This window comes from Toxotes jaculatrix, chromosome 12 (assembly GCF_017976425.1).
Source record: "Toxotes jaculatrix isolate fToxJac2 chromosome 12, fToxJac2.pri, whole genome shotgun sequence".
Classification (NCBI taxonomy): Eukaryota; Metazoa; Chordata; class Actinopteri; family Toxotidae; genus Toxotes; species Toxotes jaculatrix.
Window position 1 is genome coordinate 20294507 of NC_054405.1, and position 23539 is coordinate 20318045.

The window sequence follows — 23539 nt, forward strand, 5'->3', positions numbered from 1 at the left end:
TTAATTAGAAATGGCTTGTACACTTCCATCCACACACACACAGACAGACAGACACAGTCTCACACATACAGGTAGAATGTCAAATTAGATTCCTTCAAACTACAAGCTAATGATTTGGATTTCATTATTATAAGCAAAGCTGCAGCCTAAGAGCTTGTGATAGACAACCTCCTTAAAGCTGCTCAATTACAGAAACGGTTGAGGGTACACAAGGCAGAAAGAGAAAAGAGGAGAAGACTTAGAATAAGAGAAGGGACAAACAGAAAAAGAGAAAAGGAAAAAAAATCTGAGCTTGAATTATTTATACGTTCTCACCTTTCAAATCCTTTCCCCATATCTGCCAGTGATGCCAGTTAAACATTCCTATCTGTATCTTTTTCTCAATATCCCTTGTCACTTGTCTCTGTTTGTCACTACACTCTTCCCTCCTTGTTCTTTCCTTCTTCTTCCTGTGGCCTTGTTTCCTTCCATCTTTCAACACAGCTTTGTAAGTGACAAGAAGTTTAAGTGGCTCTGCCTGGCTGTTCTAGCCCCTCTCACTCTCCCACGTTCTCAGTCCGCGCTACTTCCCTTCTGGTAATGTTATGCCCTATAGGCTTCCTCCACCTCCAACACATAATTAGAAATTTTTATTAGAAACGACATTGATGTTGGAGCTACCCGTAAGTGGCTTCTAATTAAACATGAGGAATGTGGAAGACTAGTCAAAAGATAAACCTAATTAATTAGATACAAAGTTTATGAGAGGCACATGCCACCAGCATGCACTCTACTTTTAGCTGAAAGCATGATAATTCTCTGCAATGACACTTCTTGAAATTGCACATGGAATGGAATAATTTAAGAGTACATGCTCCTCCATTTACATGCTCCTCATATTGGCATACGTCATTCAAAACAGCTTAATATGTGAACATCACTATAGCCGTCCCAAAGCTAAAACAAAAGGACCATGACTCTAATCCATGAAGTCACAGCAAGGTACAGGGTAGAGCTGCTCTATTTACAATGAATGGAAGACTGACTTTGGGTCTGTGTTTGTCTAAACGCTTACATTCAAATGAGACTGAGAAGCAGTCAGTTTTATAGATTGCTAAATCCATGTCTGTTCACAGGAAATTATCCTTGATGGTTCAAATAAGTGGCCTTTATCTCTATATGGCTGACAAAATAAACAAACAAACAAACAAAACTCCAAAACCACCCAAAAACACCATTTAACATTTTATGTCCCTGTAATGTTTAGTAGCAGGAATTTTGACAAGTGCCCTGTTAACAAGCAACTGAAGTTAAATAAACTCTGGGTCATACTGTATGTGTAGCTAAACATACATAACAATAAGGTAGTAAGAGCAACTTGATGGATTTGTCCTGGTGTGACTGTGAAACTTTGGTGCAAAACAGTGAAGCTCTCTTTGATTCTAAGGCACGGACACCAAAACCTGGTGTTTACCATGCTTGTCTAACAACACTAAAAGATCTTCTGCTTTCAAACTGTGTTGTACTGTAGCTATGCTGATGTTACATCATCTGTAGGGGTTTCTTTCATTCCTCTTCAAACATTGGCCAGCTGCCTGAGTGAGAGAAAGACTCACTGACTCACACATCAATCTGCTTCCAGCCAAAGTTTTCATAAAGAGCCGTCTCAGAGATGTAACTAAAACTGCAGCACAAATAACAAGATTTGGTTTTTGCTGTTACACAACTTGTGGCTTCATTCTATTTGATCTACTGTATATCCCCTTTTCTGTGACTCAAATGCCAGAGGATGAAACAATCTAAAAATCAAAAATCAAACCTCAAGTTACACAGCCCAATAAAATAGTTGTGCTACAGTTCCTTGTGGTTTTTGTAATGGTTCTTACAATCTGGCCCTTTATTGTGGACTGCACTGAATCATGCAAGCACCTAAATGAATCTACAACCAAAGCCAATGAAACGGAAATACTACATATGCAACACATTCAGTGAAATGAGGATATAAAAGCTTAGTTTATATCTTCATTGCTTAAAATGTCCTTACTTGATCTTCAAGTTATTCTTTTTTTGAAAACTACATAATAGTCCATTCATAGTGTTTTAATTAACAGAGAATGAGATCCAACCCCCGGAGTAAGACAGATTTTTGGACAGATTTAGCCATAGTTTCTCATAGTATTTTCTGTGTTTAATTGAGACGTGAATATCTTTGGTCATCTTTGGTCATTTGAACATCTGGTTAGTCAAAACTAGACATGTGAAGGTAACACTTTGGGTTGGAGGACATTTTTTTCCACTACTTTCTGACACTTTATAGACTAACTAATTAATTAACTGGAAGAATAATTAAAAAGACCAACACCAAAATCTATTTTATGGTAGATTTTTCATAAAAGGGTGTGTAAATCCAAATTATAAAAAAAAAAACCACACAGATTTTCTCACTTACCTCACTACTTGTTTCAAACGAGGAGAACCTTTTTGGTACTAAAGATTTTATTGATTTAGATACAAGTTTGAAAAAGTTTTCCTGTAAACAATTAGAAACGGAAGTCTAATAGGAGGTGGCCCAAAACAGAGCCATGAGGAACACCGCTTGTAACTAGGGATGCCTGCGATAATCTTTTTAGATGATTCCCTGCTGTGTTCATGTTTATATGTGTGTACATGCATGTATGTATGTAAGCATGTGTGTACTGCACCTTCTCTCCTTGCCCCATGTGTTCATTCTTAACGTCGCTCAGGGTTTTCCAGTTCACCCTTACTCCGCTGCCCAATGACCTTGAATTTGTCAGGGATTGGCTGTCGAGTGCAAAGCCCTTCTGGTCATACCTGGACATTAAAACACAGAGCACAGGTACAAATAAAGGTATGCGCAAACACGCTCGTATACCACAACACACGTTCTTACATGTGAAATATAACATGCATTATTTAGAGTGTAGCGAATCCAAGAGAAAGAAGAAAAAAAGAAAGGGGAGTTACTGATTAAAATAAAAAACACAGACAGAGAATACCTGAGAGCGTGTCTAATGATCCCTGGATATTACAGAAGATACACCATTAATATTAGTTGTGTGTGAATATGAGTGAACATGTCCAGCACTGGGTCTCTGTTTTTGTGAAAAAGAGGTTGTGAAATCAAGCGTTTACATGCATGAACGTACGTTAGATTAACAGACTTTGATTTTTCCTCTAAAGGAGATACTGTGCTGTATTGCACACTACACTCTACTTGCTATTATTATAAAGAAATCCTCTTCAGCCATGACTGAATTTTCGCCTTAATCCCTGATTGAACTGATTTACAGCCTTCTGTATCTTGCCATCTCTTTTATCTGACATACGGCCGTCTATCATGGACAAACGCATTCACACATCAATCAGCTTTCCATATTTACATATATTTCTAGCCATGTACACTGTTTCCTGACTGAGGGAAAAGATGAACAAACAGAACATGCTCATCTCTGTTATTGTCTGGCCACTCCATCTATTCATTTATCTACCTTTTTAATATTCCCTTTAAAATCTTAATGCGCCAGTGTGACTCCTGCTCTGTATTCTAGCTGAGGAGACCAATCTAATCAAGGCATCATCCAAATTCATCAGTTTCCTTCAATTATGCAAGCAAAGCCTGGTCAAAACAATCCCACAAAGCACCACATCACCACAGGAACTCAAGTCAGACAGACACTCTTTGTCTTTGTAAAGCACAGACCTAAATGTTAAAAAGGAGTGGAAACCACTCTGCCGGCTCCTTCAATAACATTCATTGTCATTCGTTCACCACTGTCAGCATGTAAACTGGAGAAAAGACCAAACAGCAGCAGAGATCAGTGGGAAAAGCCAGGGATTAGAGAAGAATGGAAGGAGGAATCAAAGAAAGGAGGGTCCCTATTTTTTAGTTATTTAGCCCTTTGAATGTCAGGATGAGATGCTGTATTGACCAGAGACTAATAAGAGCAAGATTAAAGCTGGAGCAATGGAACCTGCCCCTCCTCTCTCTCCCTCTCCAAACCACACACATACACACACATGCAACTGCAGTAACTAACACAAGGCACATGGAAAAAAAATGGCAGAAGCTATTGTTCATCAATCAATTAGTTAAATTTATAAATCAGATATTAATGGCTGAAAAAATGAACAGAACAATGCCCACAGGTGCCAACAAACATGCCCCTTTATTTACTGTATTCACATTCTGCGAGCATCCTGTTTGACGCAATTTTATGCCTAAGAATAACTTTCAGTGCAACACACAGGCAATCAAATGCACACTGGAGCATTATGTACACACTCAGAATAAAAAGAAAAAAAGCACATTTATATTTCAGCGGTGGCCAGACTTGGGAACAGCCTTAATGAGTGAATGAGTCATAATTCAAAATCCCTCCACGGGAACTGGAATCCAGTTTCACTCTGCTCGCCGTGTGCCCATTTTTCTGCACACGTACAGTAACAGTTCAGAGCTAGAATCCAGAAATATCCATGTTCTGCTTTTCTGTTATTCCCTCTATCCAATCCTATCTACATCCTGTCTACAGTCCCGCTGTGACTGAGGAGGCACATGCCACCAGTCTCATGACACGTGATCAGCAGGGATTTGTGTTCAATGTTATTCATCAGTGTCGGTATGTGTGAGCATGCTCTGTGTTTAGTGTTTATTATAGTTTACTATGGTATTATAGTTGAATAGGATGAAATCTCTATATCTGAAGAGTAATTTGCCTGTGTGTTTACACATACTGTGTCTTGTGAGGTGCCAGTGTGACCACATTGTATGGATGATATATGTTTTGAATGTGTATGTGAGCACGGCACACCAGCGTGACTCACCAGGCCCTCAATCTAAAGGCCTCCGGTATGTCTGGGTTGACCATGACTGTCGAGCTGAACAAAGCAGAGAGAGATCGGCCCCCGAAATCAGACAAGCGAGCTCCTTTGATGGCGACCACAGGCTGCCCAGAGCCGTCAAACTTCTCTGCCTGGAGAAAGAAACAGTGTGACAAGACTGTAATTGAGGAGAGAAAGATAGAAAACAAGAGACAGCGAAAGCAGTTGTGTTATTGTCTTTTATATGTTCAGTCTGTCCGCAGTTTGGAGAGACCAGAAAGTAATATGTGGTATAGTTTGCTTTAATAATTGGACAACTTACAAGTTAATTTGAAAGTCATTTTTGGATTTTGGCAAAGAGGAGGGATTAGCTCTTGCAGATTGAATGAGCTTAGAGAAGAATAGTGCCATTTCACGCACATTCGAGAGTTATTTAGCCTTCTGTCTCAAATCAGGGACTCTGGTCCAAAACACTCCTGAAGGTCACAGAAATGATTTGACCGATCCAAATTTTACAGCCCAGAAAACTCAATCAAACTGCTCTGCACGCAAGAGCACACACGCAATTATGTCATGTGCACTGACACGGATACATACACACATACACGCATGGACACCTTCATAAACACACGATTAATTGCAGTCTGCTCAACATGTTCTTATTTTAAACCGCAAATCCATCCCTGGATAGAGAAGGAGAGCAAGAAGACAGAGAGAGAGAGAGAGAATGGGGGGAGGGGGAGAGGGATTATAGTTATTACCTCTTCTCCCCATAGTGTGACTGTCACCACTTTGCCAGTTGTGTCTATTAGGTTGAGGGCCCTCTTGGAGACTTCTCTGCTGGTCTTAGTGGTGATACGGGATACATCCTCTGCACTCTTACACACTCCAATTACATCTACAGGCAGAGAGAATCATTTTATCTCCATTTACAGATAGCTCATGAATACAGGTAGACAAATAGGCTTACAAGGACATAAGAAACAGGAAGCAATAGTGTGCTATGTGAACAGCCTTTTGAAATGTCTCTACATGGTGTAAAGTGTAAAAATGCCTCCTGGATATTCTCCACATAATGTGAAGTGTTATCACATCATAAGAAGTAAAGATCCAACCAAGTAGAGAGTTGACACCCCTCTGATATTGCCAAGTCACAGCAGACTGACATAAATGTCATAACAGGCTGGCTAACACCCAGGCCCACATCCCAAATCACAACAAACACACTCATTCCTCATTCGTGTTTCCTGTCATGCTCAAGGCCTAAACGCTTCATTCAGGATTACTGCACTGAGGAGAAGTCACTGCTGAGCTCTAAGAAGGAGGTGAAGAGTCTGGCCTACCATGACTAATATTAAAAATAAATCAAAACAAATCTAATTAATCTATGAAACAGTTATTGTGCAACAAATACAATTTTCACAAGTTTACTGAAAACAAAGGAAACAAATACAAAATCAAGAAGCAGGACTGTGCAACTCAATGCAATAACACAGGGTGAGATACACTGAGAGTACAATATTAATTCAATTAACTGAACCTTTAAAATGTAAAGAACTGAATGACAAATCACCATCACAGCATTGATGACTTAAAACTGAATTTCTGTCCTCACAAAATAGACTTACAACCCATTTTCATTCATGGGAAATGAGCGAAAAGTGGCCGTATTTAAGAAGCTATAAACAGCAGAGGTTTGTCATTTTACTTGATTATTAACTTGATGCGCCCCCATGGAGTTTTCTTACAAACAAACAAAGTTCTTCTTCACGTCCTTCAAAAACTCCACAGGACACCTTTAAATGGCTTAACAATGATCAGATTTATGGTGCTTAATTTTCTGTCAATCATCTCATGCTTTCAGGACCGGTGTCTATGCATTAAATAAAATGACTGGACAGAATTATAATACAGACTTTTCAAAGTAGTCATTCTCTGAATTTCATCCTCCTGTCTGCTACCTCTGCTAACCTTTTTCTAAACCCCCGCCCCCTGTTCCTCCCTTGCTCTCTGTCTGTGCTCTCTCAGCTCTCCTTAATTCCATTATGATTGAGACGATGTCATCCACCTCTGAACTCCATTATCACCACAGGAACAGGCTGACAGTTCTCATTACCATGTTATAATCCCCTATTTAACAAAGGAGCGGGGAGAGAGGGACTGGAGAGTGGGTGAATGGAGAGACAACAGATGACGCACAGGACATGTAACGCTGTCCCTCTGCAACCAAAGCAAACACACTCCTCCAGGTAAACCGCTCAGTGCATCCCTCAGCTGTGTAGTGTGTTTCTATGTTGGTTTGTATTGCTCATAGCTTACACCAATGTAATCATGCAATATTACGGCTCTAAATGTAAACCCACATTAATCTTCCTCTCAGTAGGTTACAGCATGTTGTTTACGTTTCTTTACGACCACTGAGTTGCTCTCTAATATGGCATGCCCAACACTTCAAAGAATTAATAGCACTGCTTGTGCTGCAGCTGCTGTATGTCTTGCTGACCCTGTGCAGCAGAGCACTGAACTCTCGTGAAATGCAAAATCACATATGAATGTGTGATCACAAGTACATGAGACCACACCGACCTGTGTAAATGGATGTGGTGAGGAAGGCAACAAATTCAAACCTTTCAAACCACAAGGGTCAGCAAAGCAACGATTTTCATCCAAACAAGATTTTGTCTGAAATTTTTCTTTAAAATTCCACTGCGGCTGTGCTACTTCCTCCCTGTTTAACTCTTGTCAATCAATCAATTAAACTTTATTTGTATAGAACAAAGTGCTTTATACTCCCCCAGGAATGATTACACCCCCCAAACATCAGGTGCAAGGACAAAAATCACCAACAAAAAAAATCTCGTAGCATTCAATGTTATGTCCTCACCTTTCAGCATCCAGACCAAGAGCAGTTTTTTTTTTAAAATTACATCCTCATTGCCACAACTGAAAACACACCACTGTCATACCTGTGCACCATCTCACTAATACCAAGCAGACTACTAAGTGCACACAGTTGAATAACTAATTTCAACCCCAATCTACACTTGGACCATCCCAATTTACATGTCGCAGAGATAAGACATTCCTGTCAGGCACAGAGGGCAGGCACTGCAACTAACCTTAATAAAAACAGTGAAATGAGCATTATCCTCTTTTTATCTCTCCTCTTTACTGTATGCCTGAATTAACCTTCCCTCTGACCCTGTCATAATGTATTCTTCCATGACATGTAGTTCCCAACTGACTGGCACGTGCCTGTCTAAAACTCAGTTTTGTTTTGTTTTTTTTTACATCTATGGCCTTTAATTAAATAGGTTGACTGAGCAGTTTGAGAGGTGATTCGGCTGATAACCAACATGTTCAAACACTGGCAACAACTAAGCTCCGAGCCTGACAATATGCGCCCTCTTTTTGTTTACTCAACAGACCTCATGCATGAACCAGTCACACAAAGTGAGGTGGCACATAAGAGTGATTTAAGAGAATTTGTTCTCTAATTAAGAACAAATGAAACTCACAAATGCTCCAGACCAGATGTACCAGTCATGCACAGACAGTCTGACTGTCTCCACAGAGAAAAACACTATGCTGACTATTCTGATATTGAGTCATAATGTCTTATAAATCCGATTGAATTAGGAGTTAACATAGGATAACAAAAAATAAATAACCTATTCTTAATGTAAAATTAACATTGTGCTCACCATACTATCATCATCATAGCTTGGTTTTATCTTAGATTTTATGCTATTACTGGCATATACTGGCATACAAACTTATACAGTTCAGTAGCTGTTGGAATATTCTCTCATCCCGACAGTTGCCTCAGGGTCCTTATGCAGGTCGCTGTCGAGTATATTCCTCTGTTGCACCCGACAGTACAACATCACCTACTGTAGACTGCAATATTCTCTCATCTAACAGCTACATGACTGTCACGTCCCCCTGATCGCCTCTCATATTAGTCATGGACCGCTTTGCTTTAGAGAGATGTCTTTATTCAGCTAACTTCATGTCAGAACAGTCACTCTTTATTTCTGTCACAGTGCAGCACTGCTCTGATGGCATCATTGACAGATGTACTATTTATATTTCCTAATTGTTTCAGGTCCTCTGCCACTATACTGACACAGCTAGATTTGGACTTCAAGCTCTGTGGCGTGAGAGGAACATTTTTTATGAATGAAGCTTACCCACACGTAGAGAACAGGTAGCCTTATAATTTTAGGAGAGTTCATTATGCTAATGGTTCAAATCTCATGAGCGAACACCTCCTCATGTTTAAATGAGCAAGTTTGGCCAGTCAAGGGAGTTTGGAGAATCTGACTTAGAAAACTTACACAAGCAAACAAAGGATGAAGTAAGAAAGGTTTAGGATAGAAGTATGCTTTTCTATACACCAACATCAGTCCATGTAATTTCTAGTGCAACAGACTGATGGTTCTCTTCATCGCACAAATATCAACATGAACCTTTTCTTCATTTGATTGGAGGCACCACTCACAGGGTTGTTTAAAACAGATGTTCTCTACATAGCAGCCTTTCAGTAATGTAAAATCTCTCCTCAATTATCCCCAAAAAAATCAATATCTGAGTGGATTTGCAGCAAAAAAAAAAGTTGCCACTGAATCACACTCAATTTTCTGTCTTTAAGTAGTCTGTCAATAGTTGTTCACAAAGTTTGCAGAAACAGTGAGTCACATCATTATCTGTACATTCACGACAGAATGCCTGATTAGTTTGACACATACCTGCCTGGATCAGTTGATTATCAATGTTTCGATTTTCGAGCGAATGTTTAGAAACGTACAAATAAAGTCTCACTGATGAACAACTTCTCTTACCAATGATGGCGTCCTTGTCTCTGCTCTGCAGCTCTGCAATGGGCACAAAGTCACAGTGCACTGTGGGGATGCCCTCAGTGTCATCACACGGTACAATGGATGAATGAGCGTGAAGGGTCATCTCATAGTCGTTCTTCAGTGTGGAGTACTGTTTGTTGGCCACCTTCAGCGTTGCCTTGGAGATGTAGTACACCTACAGAGAACAGGTGAATGAGGTGTTCTGGTATTATAAAATTAGACCAAATCAAACTGGTTATTTACTGTGAATTTGAAGCAACTATGACTGATCGAGTTGAGCGACCACTTTATTGATCCTTCCAAGGAAATTATTATTACAATAAAGCTTCTGTTCCACCAAAATCTCTTAATAAGAATGGAAAAACCTTCAGGTCCAACTAAGATGCGGTGTCATATCAGCCCCATCACTTCTCTAATTCACCAGAAAATAAGAAGGAGTCTGCTAAACAGTACAATTTAAACTCGATCTTTGGGGCACACTTCTTCATTTACTCTCCCAGCTCTCCATCCAATATCCACTCTCTCTCACTCTTTGCCTCTTAGTTTTGTCTCTTTGGCTTACTCTCTTCTCTTTCCTTCCTCCCTCACTCTCTCTGATTTACCCCACACAGAGATATGAGCATGAAACTAATGTGATAAGCATTCTGGCCGCACAGAGCCAGTCACACCCACTCACTGTTCTGTCAATACTCAGATCACGAAGGGAAGACGGATTCATTCCTTTATTTATCTTTCGAGGGCAGAGGGCACAAATTGGATCTGGGGCTGTGTTGGGAGTCACTGCCAGTGGCTGATACCTGAGCCAGTGTGACTAGCAAAATGATGGCCAGGGTTAATTGAGTTATTAAGCTCTTTGGGCCTGACTAAGTTGAGCAAGAGCTTCAGCATGTGTTCTACCTGGCTGCAATTGCATAGGTATGCGGAAACATGCAAAGGGCACGTTCTGGGTGTTCAGACTGAGAACCACCTATTTTAGCACAAACAACACACACAAACAAGACCAAGTTTCCCTCTTGCATAAACAACAGCATGTTGATTATTCTTCCAGCTGGTCCCTGAGACAGGTGCTAACTGGTGTCACCCCTTTATGGAAAAAATAAATCTGTTGATATCTCTCCCTGTGTTATCTACATACTTCATCTTACATTCAACTTTTTCATCACTTGTCTATTAATGGTATTTTTTATTTAACCACTTAGATAAACTCAATACCGAGCCCTTGGCCTCCCATGACGAGGAACTTACTCAGTGTTAATAATTAGCATCAATAAGGCATTCTTATTATATGAATTATTCCCTCATATTCATGACTATTTTAAGGATGCAACTGTCTTCTTCTTTAATTCTTGTATAAAATTCTGTTTACTTTGCAGCCCTCCAGCAAAGTCAGAGGTCAGTGTCATTGTCAGTTATGTAACGGGAGTTTGAGCTGGTAGGCACATTTCTTACTAAAGGACAGTAAAGCAGATGCTTGCTGACATAAGGTCTTGAACCAGGGCCCTCTGGTTGAAAGATGATCCTATTAACAAACGCTGCAACCAAAGACTCTTAGACCAGCTGGCAAAAAGATTTATATGTATTAGGGCTTGACAGATTGTCTGAATTTTTTGATCACACCTCACACGTTATGAGAGTTACTGGTCACTAATCATTCCCCTAGTGGTGTGACAGCACTGAAACTGAAACCAGCCTCTAGAAATCTAACTAAGCCATTTTCCAATGCAATTTAACAATTTGTTAAATTCAGACCCTGTGAATTTGCTCTGTGAGGAAGAGCTCCACTCTGTCTGTCCTCTGACTGTGCTGCCTGCTCTAACACACTCACACAATGCCTGAAAGAAGCATCTTATCCTTGTTCTAAGCAAAATGCATTTTGAGTTTGAGCCAAATGTAAGTCTTTAGTAGTCTGAATTTTCCAAATCAAGTGGATATTGTGAAGGAATTTTCCTTCATTACATCTCCTTTCTTTTATTTAGGAACAGTTTCAATCCAGGATGCTGACATGTCACTTACTACAGACTTCAGTTCATTGTATATCTATAGAGTAGGTGTGAAGACACATCTACACAGTCACCATTGGAAGTGGCCATGGCAACCAAGGTTGTAGTAGAGACCCTCAGAGATAAGAGAGAAAGTACGCAATGTGACTTAGGTTAATGTGAGTTAATGCTTATGATTAGGTGCCCAATAGAATGTTCACACATGTATGTAAGTAATGTGGTATGACCGTAATGATATTTGGATATGTCGGAAGTGTCATGTGAGTCTATCTGGGTTTAAATTCGCCCTGCCAAGGACAGCTTTCAGACCTGGGTGGCAATACACTTGTTAACTTGTCATATTCATCTCTTTTCTCCTTGATGCATCAAGCTTCAATAAATGCTTCTCCTTAAGACATCTGAAGTCTCACAAAAACTTAAGCTGACAAGCTTTCCTTCACGGTACCTTCCAAATTTACAGCCTTCTTTGCATGAAATTCCCTCTTTGTGTTTCCCCAGACAGTGTCTTCTTACACCATGTTTACACAGGAGGTGTAGCGTGAGCAGCATGTCAGCAGAGGAGCAACAGCAGCTTCAGTCCTCCGTGCGTGCCTGCACAGGAGGCGCTCAGGCACAGTATTGAGTTGCAGGTCACAAGCTTTTTGGAAGCAATCAGAGCCCAACACACAATCACTGCAAGCTGGAGCCTAAAAATACTCTTTGGTTCACGTTCATGTGAAAATAGCACAAGTAATGGATTGATTAAAACTGAATTATATCTGTTCAATCAGACACATGTGAGGTAGATGGCTGAAAAACACAGCAGCTGCTTTTCTGTGTGGATATCCTGTTACAGAGCCATTATTGAGGGACAGTCTGAAATTAAATGCAGAGAGAAACTTTATACATAAGTGATCTACGGAGAACACAGCCTACAAGACTGGTGGCCATTTCTGATACAGTGAAGATAACCAGGCACTTTAACAACAGCAAAACAATTAGAAAACATCAGGTTTTTAAAGTGTACTCCAACTACAATAGGCTTCATATGCCCAGCCTCATATATCCACCCAACTGGTCAATATGTCTAAAACATATATATTTGAGTAAAACAGGACTTAATAAATCCTTTTCACAAAATCCTCTAATACTTGCCTCCAGGTCATTCATTGGCCGAAAGTCCTGCAGACACGGAAGGATTTTGCAGAAAGGGTTTATTAGCCTCTGTTTTACCAATGACACACTTGTTTAAGGCACTATGTGTATACAAAATGGATACCTGTGACTAAGGATTAGTCTGCGATTCTGTTATAGCCTTTAGATATTGTTCTGCTCTTGTCAAAATGAGTCTTGAGTTAATGACTTGGGCAGCTCTGCTTTTGAAATGTCAGTACAAACATTTACTTGCAGCATTCAGCCATCCTGGGCAAGGGGAAAACATTTTTGTGTGAAATTACCAAGAAGCTCTTATCACCTAGAGTGTGGATGGATATGGGTGAGTGGGACTTGCTCACCTTGCCTTGCTCCACTAGAGAGAAAAACTTGTCCACTTCGTTGTTGAAGGCTGTGATCTTGATTTCTCCCTGTTGAACAGCACATTTCCGTCAAGCAACATTTCGGCGTACGGATAAAATGAAAAACAGCCACGTGTGACATATGCTGACATGCAACAGGCAGATATTGCGTTTTTTCTACTCCTCTACTCACACTCTCATCCACTATCTCAAAGGAGAAGAGCTTGCCCTCTCCTTTAGAGTTACTCCAGGTGCGGACATTGGACTTGTTCGTGACCCGGGCTCTGACAGTCCACCTAGGGATATACATTGAGCAGATATCTGTAACACCAAATCAAAACTTAAAAAGTATATGTCAGTGAAATTTAATTACACAATAACTTAAATAAATAAATGATTTAGGAGGAAAACATGTCAGTGCTTTGAATTAAATTAAAAAACACCTCAATTAAAACTGACCTTAAAATGAACTACTTTACGGATAGAGACCAAAATCTAAGTTCTACAAATATTTCTCTTGAAAACGTTACATGAATGCCTTAGATCATGCTTTCATCTTCTATTTTCATCAACAACTTTCTTTATGTGAATGGGCTAAGAACACTTGATATATAGTATATCCTTGTTAAAGAAATAATTTTAAGAAGTTTTCTTTGACCAACAGTTATGTGCAACTTAACTAAAGGAGCTGCAGTCTAAAGGTCAGCACAAACAGAAAAGAATGCTGCAGAGACACTTTAAAAGCTTCCTTTTTTGTTAATGAGCATCCCAACTCGGCTCACATCAGTCACCAACGTGAAACACAACTGCGAAAAAGAACAATTCCCAAGGAAATTGCATGAGTGTCTTTTCAGTCTTTTTAAAGTTCCATGAAAGAAAAAAAAAAAGCATCCAGCAACTTTCTTTTCAAAGAGTGAAGTAGGTGTTGTACATCTGCCAACTCCTGGATGCATTTAAAATGTGCTTCTCGTTCTGTTTTTAACAACAGCCAGCCAGGCTCGGCAGTTTATGCAGCAGTGAGCTTTTTGACTGCGTTGATAATTGTGCAGTGGAGGATATTCATACCATAACTTTGCCTGCAATTAAATTTCCTATCATGAGAGCAGCTGCTGGCCCAGAGTGAACCCCATTCCCTGCTCAGTATGGATAAGACTGCTACACCAAGGTTTATGGCAGCCAAAAGCCAATAGCCTGCTCTAGACACTATTACTTAACACCAGCAGAATGGGATGAGAAAACAGACATAAAAGACCATGTGCACATACACAGCATCTCTATATAAACTACTGTATGTAACACTGTGACGCACAGACACACACATGCACATTTCATTTCATGCAAACGTACGTGGAACTACCACAGCTGCTGAAGTCATCTGTTTTACTCACTGTAGGTGCTCCCCAACTTCAAAGTTAGAACAGTCATCAGTTTATTACAACACCTACAGGCACAGTTATCTTTACAGCTTGCAATTTCAAACAGGGCTACGTTATCAGAGCCCAAACATAGAGGGAAAGTTGACAGGGTACCTTTACTCCAATCTGGACAGCTACATCTTCCTACACTGTGCTCTTGTCTTTTTGTGGCCAACTTTAAGGTCAGAGACAGAGACTTAAGTCTAATGAAACGATAAGAAACAAGAGGGCAAAAAAACAGCAGTAAAATGGAACCCTGGAGGAGGTGAAGAAATTGTGAGAAGGAAGGGAGGGAGGAAAATAACGAGGCTGGTCCAGTCCCCACTGGGCCAAATAACAGAATCAAAACCTTAGCAGCAAATCATAAAGACCAAGCAGTACCTGCCATTTAAGTGTCCATTTCTGAGGCAAGATCGGTCATTTCATTTCCATGCAAATGGGCTAACATGCACAAATCCACACACACACACACACACACACACACACACACACACACACACACACACACACACACACACACACACACACACACACACACACACACACACACACACACACACACACACACACACACACACACACACATTTATACACACATTTTCAAACATGTCCGAAAGTGCCACTCAGTGCCACACATTCTTCAACTTACTTGCTTTGGTAGGGGTTGAGGCTGGCAATAGGAATCAGTTTTGAGGAAGAACTTGGAGAAGTGCTGGTAGCTTTCATGGGTGAAAACTTCATGGGTGAAAACTTTGCAGGCGAGGCCTTTGCCGGTGAAAACTTTGAGGGTGAGGCCTTTGAGGGTGAAAACTTTGAGGGTGAGGCTTTTGAGGGGGAAAACTTCATAAGTGAGAAGTTCGAGGGTGTAGCCTTTGTGGGTGAAGCCTCCATGGGTGAAGTCTTCATGGGTGACTTTCCCACAAAACCTCTTCCACGGCCTCGGGAAGGAGAGTAGGCTGCCAGGAAACAAAGAGACATACTTACAGGAGAACTCCAAATTAACATGATGGCAATTTAATAGTGCTGAAAGATTAATGAATAAATATATTAGTTGACAGAGATCTTTTCATTTATCAAGCAAAAATACAAAATATTTGCTGGTTCCAACTTCTCCAATGTGAGGATTTAGTCCTTTTTTGTTTTATGTCATTATAAATTGAATGTCTTTCGGTTCTGGACTGAGGTCGAGCGAAACTAGCGCTGTGAAGATGTTGCCTTAGGCTCAGAGGAAATTATGATGGGCATTTTTCACCTCTTTCTGACAATCTGTTAAAAAAACAAAGAAGCAGCAGTCTGCCACTGAACCATCTATGCTTGTGTGTAAAGGTACAGAAATACAATTTTTGAACTAGTCAGAGTACCAAATAGTTAATAATATACTTAGTCATTCATGCCACTGTCACTAACATACCATGAAATTAAACAATTAAATGAGTACTCCACCAATTTAGCAATGTCTGGATCTTATCCAATGTCTGGATCAATTACATTTATCTATACACAATTATGGTAAAAGTAGCATTTTTTATAATTTTCTTCATTGACTGTGCAGAAGTTCCAAACACTGTGAGATAGATATTATCTCAAAGTACATGTCAAAATTATCAATGCCAGTACCTGACGTTGACAAAGTTATTTGCAGATGCAGATAGATAACTGGTATAGCATCGGTTTGCCATTAGGCCATACAATCTTAATTAATATTTCAGCAGTAATAAATATTAGTGGTAGTCCGTTATCTGATCATGTGAGCAGCTGCCAAAATAATAAAATACCCAACTCTCTCTACAGATCTCTCCATAGAGTCACTCAATTCTATGTTAACATCAGTTTGTGCCAATGAATTAAACTGTTTTTCCTCTTAGGTACGACTGCCAAACAATCATTAATTTCACTGTTACTGTACTTATGCCTTTCAGTCATAGCAAAAAAAAGGATTAGTTATCAGAATATCAGTATTGTGGCAGCAGACATAAATCTGTAAATACCAGTCTTAACCACATTAATGCTTGTGGCCATTTTGTATTTAGAGTCAGAATGAAAGGCAAAAAAGAAAAAGCTTAATGGGTATTGCACCTATAACATGATATTTGTAAATAGCCAGCAGGATATATGAGAGCATACAAGGAATCCTAAGGTTTCTGTCCTACAAATGCTCCTAATAATCAATTATAACACATTTACTTTATTGTATAGTACTTATGTATAAACACACACACACTTCTGTCAGAACGCTCACTGGGTGGTTGGATAGCTTCGGAAACCCCACCCCAACACCTTCTCTACATCAATGTCTAATCAAGCTGAGATAGTTTGCTGTCCTCTGTTGAACTGAAAAACCTGTTATGATTAGGTGTGCGCTTACAAAAAGAATTCAACACAACAACTAGCAAAGTTGTTGTGTCCTCTTCTTTTTACAAATGACAGTGCCAGAAAACTTGAACAGTTTGGACCTGCCCACAGAATCACAAGGTGTTATCTCACCTCCCACAATAAAGCAGCATCAGCCCCATCAGCGGTGATTCAGGCAAGATAGTTATCTGTTGTCAAAATACACTTTGTGCAATGCCTCGTTTTGGCATGAATGATCTGCCATATGGGGGAACAGCAACTGGGGGAAGAATTGTCTGGTATAAAAACACGCAATTCCCCAGAGACCACCTTGATTTAAGCTCCCATGCTGGAGAACAACTAACTCACCTCTAAGATATCCTCCTCTGTGGGCATGTACTCCAGTATGTGTGTGTGTGTGTGTGTGTGCTGAGCAAATTCCTTGGGGAAATCACAGGTTGAACAGCTATTTTCAGACGAGGGGTAATTAACATCAATATTCATACACACGGTATCTGGATGGAGTGTTGGAGGGAAGAAGCTGGTACTGAAAGAAGAGAAGGGGAGATGATAGGTGGTGGGGATGGGTGGAAGGAGGATGGGTGGGGTGGCAGGATGGTGAAGAACAGAGCAAAGACAGGGGCACAGAGCTCTATCAAGGATCCTCATTTTTTGTGATTAAGATCAGTACAGGCTCCTGATATGCATGCCAACAACGTATTCAACAGCCTGTTTGTAAAGAGTGCCTGGTGGTGGAGACACTGAAGGAAGAGAGAAAGATATAGACAAGAAAAAAAAGCAATAAATAAAGTGAATAAGAAAGAGAGTGTGTAAAGAGTGTGTGAGTGTGTGTGTGCATGTGTGTTTATGTGACACAGAGAGAGGAGAAGAAATAAAGAGCTGTGAGGACAAAGGAAACCTGCAGAGAATGGTTACTGATGAATAATGAATTTTTTTTTTTTTTTAACTGCACTTCAGCAAGCGCAGATCTCTTTTTGGAATTTAAATATCATCTGCGAAGCAGTTTGAAGGTAGTCTATTTTAAGTGATGGGTGCTGATGAATATTTAAATGGCAGTACAGAACCGTCAGTGGCTACTGTGTCATGACCTCTGACTCCACACCTACCGCTTATAGATTGTTTTTTTGTATATTGTTTCAGAATATTAATACTGTGACTCAACGTTTTTTGAATAGACTATAATGTCACTGGTCACTGACATGCTCAAACATTATTAAATGTTCAAAACAAAACCAATGCTCAAAATTATTTCTTCAAACTCTGCTGGTACCAGAGCAAAAAATGTTTTCTGATCACATCCTCCCACTCCGAGGATGTCAGAGGTCACCACAGAGCAGAGTATGTAGACTTGACAGGAGGTAAGCTAAGCTAATTACGCTTCCTCCCGTCCTCACTCCTCCGTCCTCTGGCCCTTGACCTGGAAACTGATCAAGGGCTGCCTTCAAGGATGTTCCAATACTTAAATACGTTTCGGAGAAGACAAAGAGGGTGGAGGGAGAAACCAAGGGAATATCCTGTGTATCCCAAATAGCTGACTAGCCACAGAATTATTTCTCTGATAAAATCCAGCCTGAGCCCATATAGAGTGGACTCACTGTACCTGCTGAGTCTCAGAGCCAAATTATTGACTTTATTTAATTGTATTACTCCGTCTCATCTGTTCTATTATTTCACTAATAAACAAATGTATTTGTCTGCTGGTGTTGTCTCTATCATGCTCTGACACATCAGTCTATAATTGGTATTGCAGCAGCAGTTATCTGAAATTCTTATTTATTTATTTCAACCCATTACGAGACAACTGAGATGCGTCATGAGGAGTAGCTGTTTTGTGAATATGACGCCATAGTGAGCGAGGACGTCTCGTCTGGAAAAAACAGCTCCTCTGCCGTTATTTCTCTTGCTTGTGTCTTAGTTCTCTCTGCCATCCCCACTGGCAGGAGCTAGACTCGAGGAAGAGACGCGAGCGGAGGAAGCAAGGAGCCATATTAGCCAAATCGGAGTGCCCAGGGATTCAGTGTGTTGCTCAAAGACTGAAGTCTTAACTGAGGCTGAACTCAGATCCTCTAATAAAACAAGAGCCTCCCAAGTCATTATGTTGCCCACAGCTCATTGGAAACACTTGATTTGTGGCATTTAGCATTTTGTGATTGCACACAAATTTATCTACTTACTGAAATTGCAATTTACAAAAATACCGGAAAGTAATCAGACACTCAGATGCATTGAGCAGGAAAAAACGCTTTGAGATTTGATGCATAAAGTTTGTTTTTGGCTCTAAACAGGCATGCAGGACATTTCATCAACAGAACAATTAAACAGAGCAGCAGGTTTACTGTATCTTGCGGGATCTCTGATGTAACATGGATCAAAGGATATAACGAAGAAAGAGTCTGATGAATTGCTTAACGCAGAGCCTCATCTTTTCCGAGTCAAATTAGTTGACTTTCCTTCTCTCCTTCCGTCTGTGCAACGCTACATGGGGATTCAGTCCACAACACAATATTCATGAAGCCATGAACTGGAGGAGCCATCGGCCCACACAAGCTCCCTCAGCCACAACACACACATATGGACACACACCTACACATGCACAAACACACAATATATATCAAGCACTCATTATCCACCCACATGCCTACATCCTCCACTGAGGAGGACTACTGGATATGCTTCTGCCACATAACAAAATCAATGTCGATGCTGTGAGCAGTTGGTGGTATAAACAACTGAGTGAAACAAAGGCTAAGCTAATAAAAGAAGATCCAATAAAACACAGTCTCTACTTTAGGCATGATACATGGCACCAGCCATCTTGGCAGGAAACCAACCATCATTTGGGGGTCCTATTCTGCTATAAAAATCTGGTTGGTGGTAAAACAGTGAAGGGTGCCTTATGGACTCCACCAACCACGGTGGCCAGTGGGCAACAAGAAACGTTTCCTGCTCTGATGGTTGAGCAGTAAATATGATAAAAGTGCGCAAGGTGATGTGGGGGGGGGGAAAAAAGGCACTTGAGCTGAAAGAACTGCACTCTTCCATTAATTTAGCATTTCCTGTGGGTACCTTCAACTGGTTTGGAAACCATGCTGTGCCTTATGATCCCATTTCATCTAGTTCTTAACCCACACTCCGACTACAGCCTTTGAACACTGGAGTCCCATGAATATCAAAGGAATGAAAACTTCACTTTTTAGTCAGAGTGGTTAAAGTGTGGTATGGCAAATGAGATTGAAAACTGAACAACAAAGACTCTGTTGGTCCCAAATTATGGCTGCAGAACAACAGTGCTGAGGAGAGAAACCAGTGAGAGGACTGCAAATCATTCGTCAACACCCTTCCTTCAAAGGGTATCTGGCTCCCTCTGTTGGTGAGATTAGAGTTTGTCAAATTATTCCACTTGTCTCTACAGTAACTGGGGCAAAACTCAACAATCTAACCTAAAATATCCTATCTAATATCTAATCCTAAAATACCTTGTTATTCCAAAAGTACCATTACGTTCTTACCATAGTGAAACACACCTGAGAGTGACTGGTGTAAACAATCAACAGATTACTCTTGTTTAGAACTGAGGCTAAAGATTAAACTCTGAGAAAATTTTACAACGTCCAAATGATGTTGAATTAGTTATTACCTGAAAACGACCTCTACTTCCCTGACTGAGCTCCTCGTGCAAGATTGCAGAATACAGAATGAAATCTGTGACTTCCAGCTGACAAAACTGAAGTTAAGCTGAGTAAAGTCCTAATAATCAGTGCATCTAACTACTAAATGAAGAAATAAGAACTTGTTTATATTAGTGAGGTATTTAATTACTGTAATCTGTTCGGCAAATAAGTAGTATTAATCTACATGACATGTAATATCCACAGACATAGAGCTTGGGGGCCTCTGGGGACATTGCTTTGCTTTGTTTAAAACAATTGATTTATTTAGACATCTCTGCCTTGCAATGCAGTGGTTTGGAAAAGCATCCACGTGTACTTTTTCTGTACTACTGTCAACACACCACATGTTCCCCTGGTTTAAAAAACACAGAGCAGAGATTTTTAAAAACTAAATGAATTGCATTTAATCTGCATCAGCCATATGCTGCTCACTTGTACATGTAAAGCAAAGGTTTTATTGTTGTACATTCTTAGTACCGGTAAGTGGAATGTTTGTTGGCTGGGTTGATTTTTTTTTTTTGTAAAACAAGTGGAGTCTTGCTGTTCAGGATGCGTCACCTATTTACTGCAAAGTATGATCCTGCCAAACACTAATCAGATTTCATTTTAATAACTGCTGGTGTATGAGAAGTCAGCAACATACAAACATACTTCTGCTGTGAAAGAAACTAATGAAAATGACTAGTTTATCATTATCATGGCATATTTAAGTCTAATACATGTGAAGACACTGAACAGTATGAAAGTATATGTAATGACGGAGAGGACAAGAGAATCATAAATACAGAAGCATAAAATCCTATTAAAAAATCTTTGATATGACACTTACTGCTGCTGTTCTTGTAGGAGGGTCCAGGTACTGCAGCTGATGGAGGTGATACTGAGACAGAGGTGCTTGACCCCACATTCTCATTCTTATCTACAAGTTGAATAAAAACCATAAGGGATCTTCAGAATTTTTTTTATTACTGTTTCTAACTTCATGCATGTACATTTTAAAAGGAAAATACCATCTGAATTAAATGGAGCAGGATTTCCAATCTTCCCTCCAGTTTCCTCGGCCGACTGCAGTATCTCCATGTCCATCACAATCACCACGCGCCTGGACCACAAGAGGTGGAGGAAAGTAAAAATGAAGCCAAAGGTGATTACGTGCAACAAAATGGAGGCAGATGAAGAAAGGAAAAAAAGAGTAAGCACATACCTGCCATCTGTCAATGTGTTGGTGATGGTCTTCTTCATCATACACACACAATTCGGTACCAGGAGGTTCTCGTCTACCAGATTGTTTAACTGGGTGGCCAGCAGGAAGGCTGCATACACAAACCAAAGCAAATACATTTGTTTACGTCTTAGAAAAAAAAATTACTCAGCCGATTTATCTATCACTGGTACTTGGTTATCTTCTGAGCTGCAAATTTTCCTCAGCACTACTACTGTATTTTATAACTGATGGTATTTGCCTTGTTGAACCCCAGGTTTGTCTGTCAGTCTGCTGCCAACACACCAGACCACCACAGATCACATTATGAATGTTTTCTGGCTACTGCAAGATACTCACAAGACCAACAGTGCTGACCATCACTCAGCACAAACCGGTACCTGGGCGGGCCTGAGGCATTACTGATCTGACGGATGCTCTGACAAACACAGAGGGAAGGAAGGATTTTATTAGCAATAATTATTTAAAACCTGAGGACAGCTGACAGTGCCATGAAGGCTTATTTCATTCAGCGGCCCAGTGCACACTGGACAATAATTAAGTAACATTATCAAAGTATTTTCATTCATTCATCTCTCACCAAGCGAGAACATTATTCAACTCTGAGACTTATATTACATTTTTTTTTTGTCATTTTGCCTTTACTTATTTGATGGTGACAGTTTAAATTTCAATCTCTGGATAAGCCAAAAACTCCCATCTGATTAATTTTATCCAATCGACTTAATATTCTTAGTTAAAATTTACCCTATCCCATTACAGTGATTTCATTTTAGGAAGTTGCACATTTGTGATAGAAGATTTTATCCATGTCTCCTTCTGTGGTGGAGTTTGAAAGAAAATATAGCTGGATTGGCTGGTCAAGTGAACTTAAATTTACTTACCAGAACCTGCAGCACGGGATTGTTCACCTGTGAGCCTTTGAACAGGGCCTAAACAACAAAACATTTTCACTTATTAGTACTTCCTGGTTGGCCTCATCTTGTCCCATCACATTACCATGCTGCTAATGAGAAGTCACAGTTTAACATCACTGGAGACTAATGTGGTAAATACTTTGTACTGCCCCCAGCAGGTAAACAGGAGTTTATAGGCTGAACGGGCATTCATAGTCTCCCTGGACCCCAGACGTTTTGGAAGAACTGGCCAAATGTCAAGATTTTATTCTGACCACTTGATCAAAGCACTGTTCTACGACAACATTTGAATAAATGAAGCAATCTTGGATTTATCACCGTATATGCACAGAAACTCACTGCTTGTTTTCAAGGACCATCAAAGTTTAAACTATCTGAGCTGCAGATGCAACTGACTCTTTAAATCTCATTAGCTCACAATGCTAGCATGTTGCAGCTGATAGCGCTACATTGCTAAATATCAGCCCAGACACATCAAGTCAAGCGGAAAAAAAAGGTAATTCAGTTGTAATAATATTTATATTTACCTCAACCGCCCCCTGTGAGAGTGTCACACTCATGTCTCCCGGGTAAAGTTGCTCTCAAAGCCCGCAGACTTTAGCCTTTTTTCGTGCGTAGCCCAAGGTAAACGTATGTTTCTTATCGCGAGATAAGCGAGGCAAACGATACTTTCGTTACAACTACAAAACCAATGTGACTGCAACAGGAACTAAACCGGATAGGGCATATTTATTCCTTCAAAATAAAGGTGTAAATTTGGTTAGGCGATTGTAAGGCAGACATTATAAC

At 40.1% G+C, this 23539-nt stretch overlaps 1 protein-coding gene across 2 annotated transcripts in view; it reads right to left on the bottom strand.

Annotated features, from left to right (window-relative positions):
* The window catches only part of LOC121191139 (replication protein A 70 kDa DNA-binding subunit-like), a 34807-nt gene extending 11407 nt beyond the window's left edge, over positions 1-23400 (bottom strand). For both annotated transcript variants that reach the window (XM_041052228.1, XM_041052229.1), the window contains exons 1-13: positions 23278-23400; positions 22718-22765; positions 22173-22251; positions 21816-21924; positions 21622-21713; positions 21441-21530; positions 15238-15544; positions 13367-13469; positions 13174-13242; positions 9663-9855; positions 5580-5716; positions 4822-4970; positions 2682-2811 (exon numbers count right to left, since the gene is read on the bottom strand). In XM_041052228.1, coding sequence (XP_040908162.1) covers positions 2682-2811; positions 4822-4970; positions 5580-5716; positions 9663-9855; positions 13174-13242; positions 13367-13469; positions 15238-15544; positions 21441-21530; positions 21622-21713; positions 21816-21924; positions 22173-22251; positions 22718-22765; positions 23278-23310 — 1539 coding nt within the window. In that variant the 5' untranslated portion in view covers positions 23311-23400. The remainder of the gene's footprint in view (positions 1-2681; positions 2812-4821; positions 4971-5579; positions 5717-9662; positions 9856-13173; positions 13243-13366; positions 13470-15237; positions 15545-21440; positions 21531-21621; positions 21714-21815; positions 21925-22172; positions 22252-22717; positions 22766-23277) is intronic.
* Between the last annotated feature and the right edge of the window lie 139 nt (positions 23401-23539).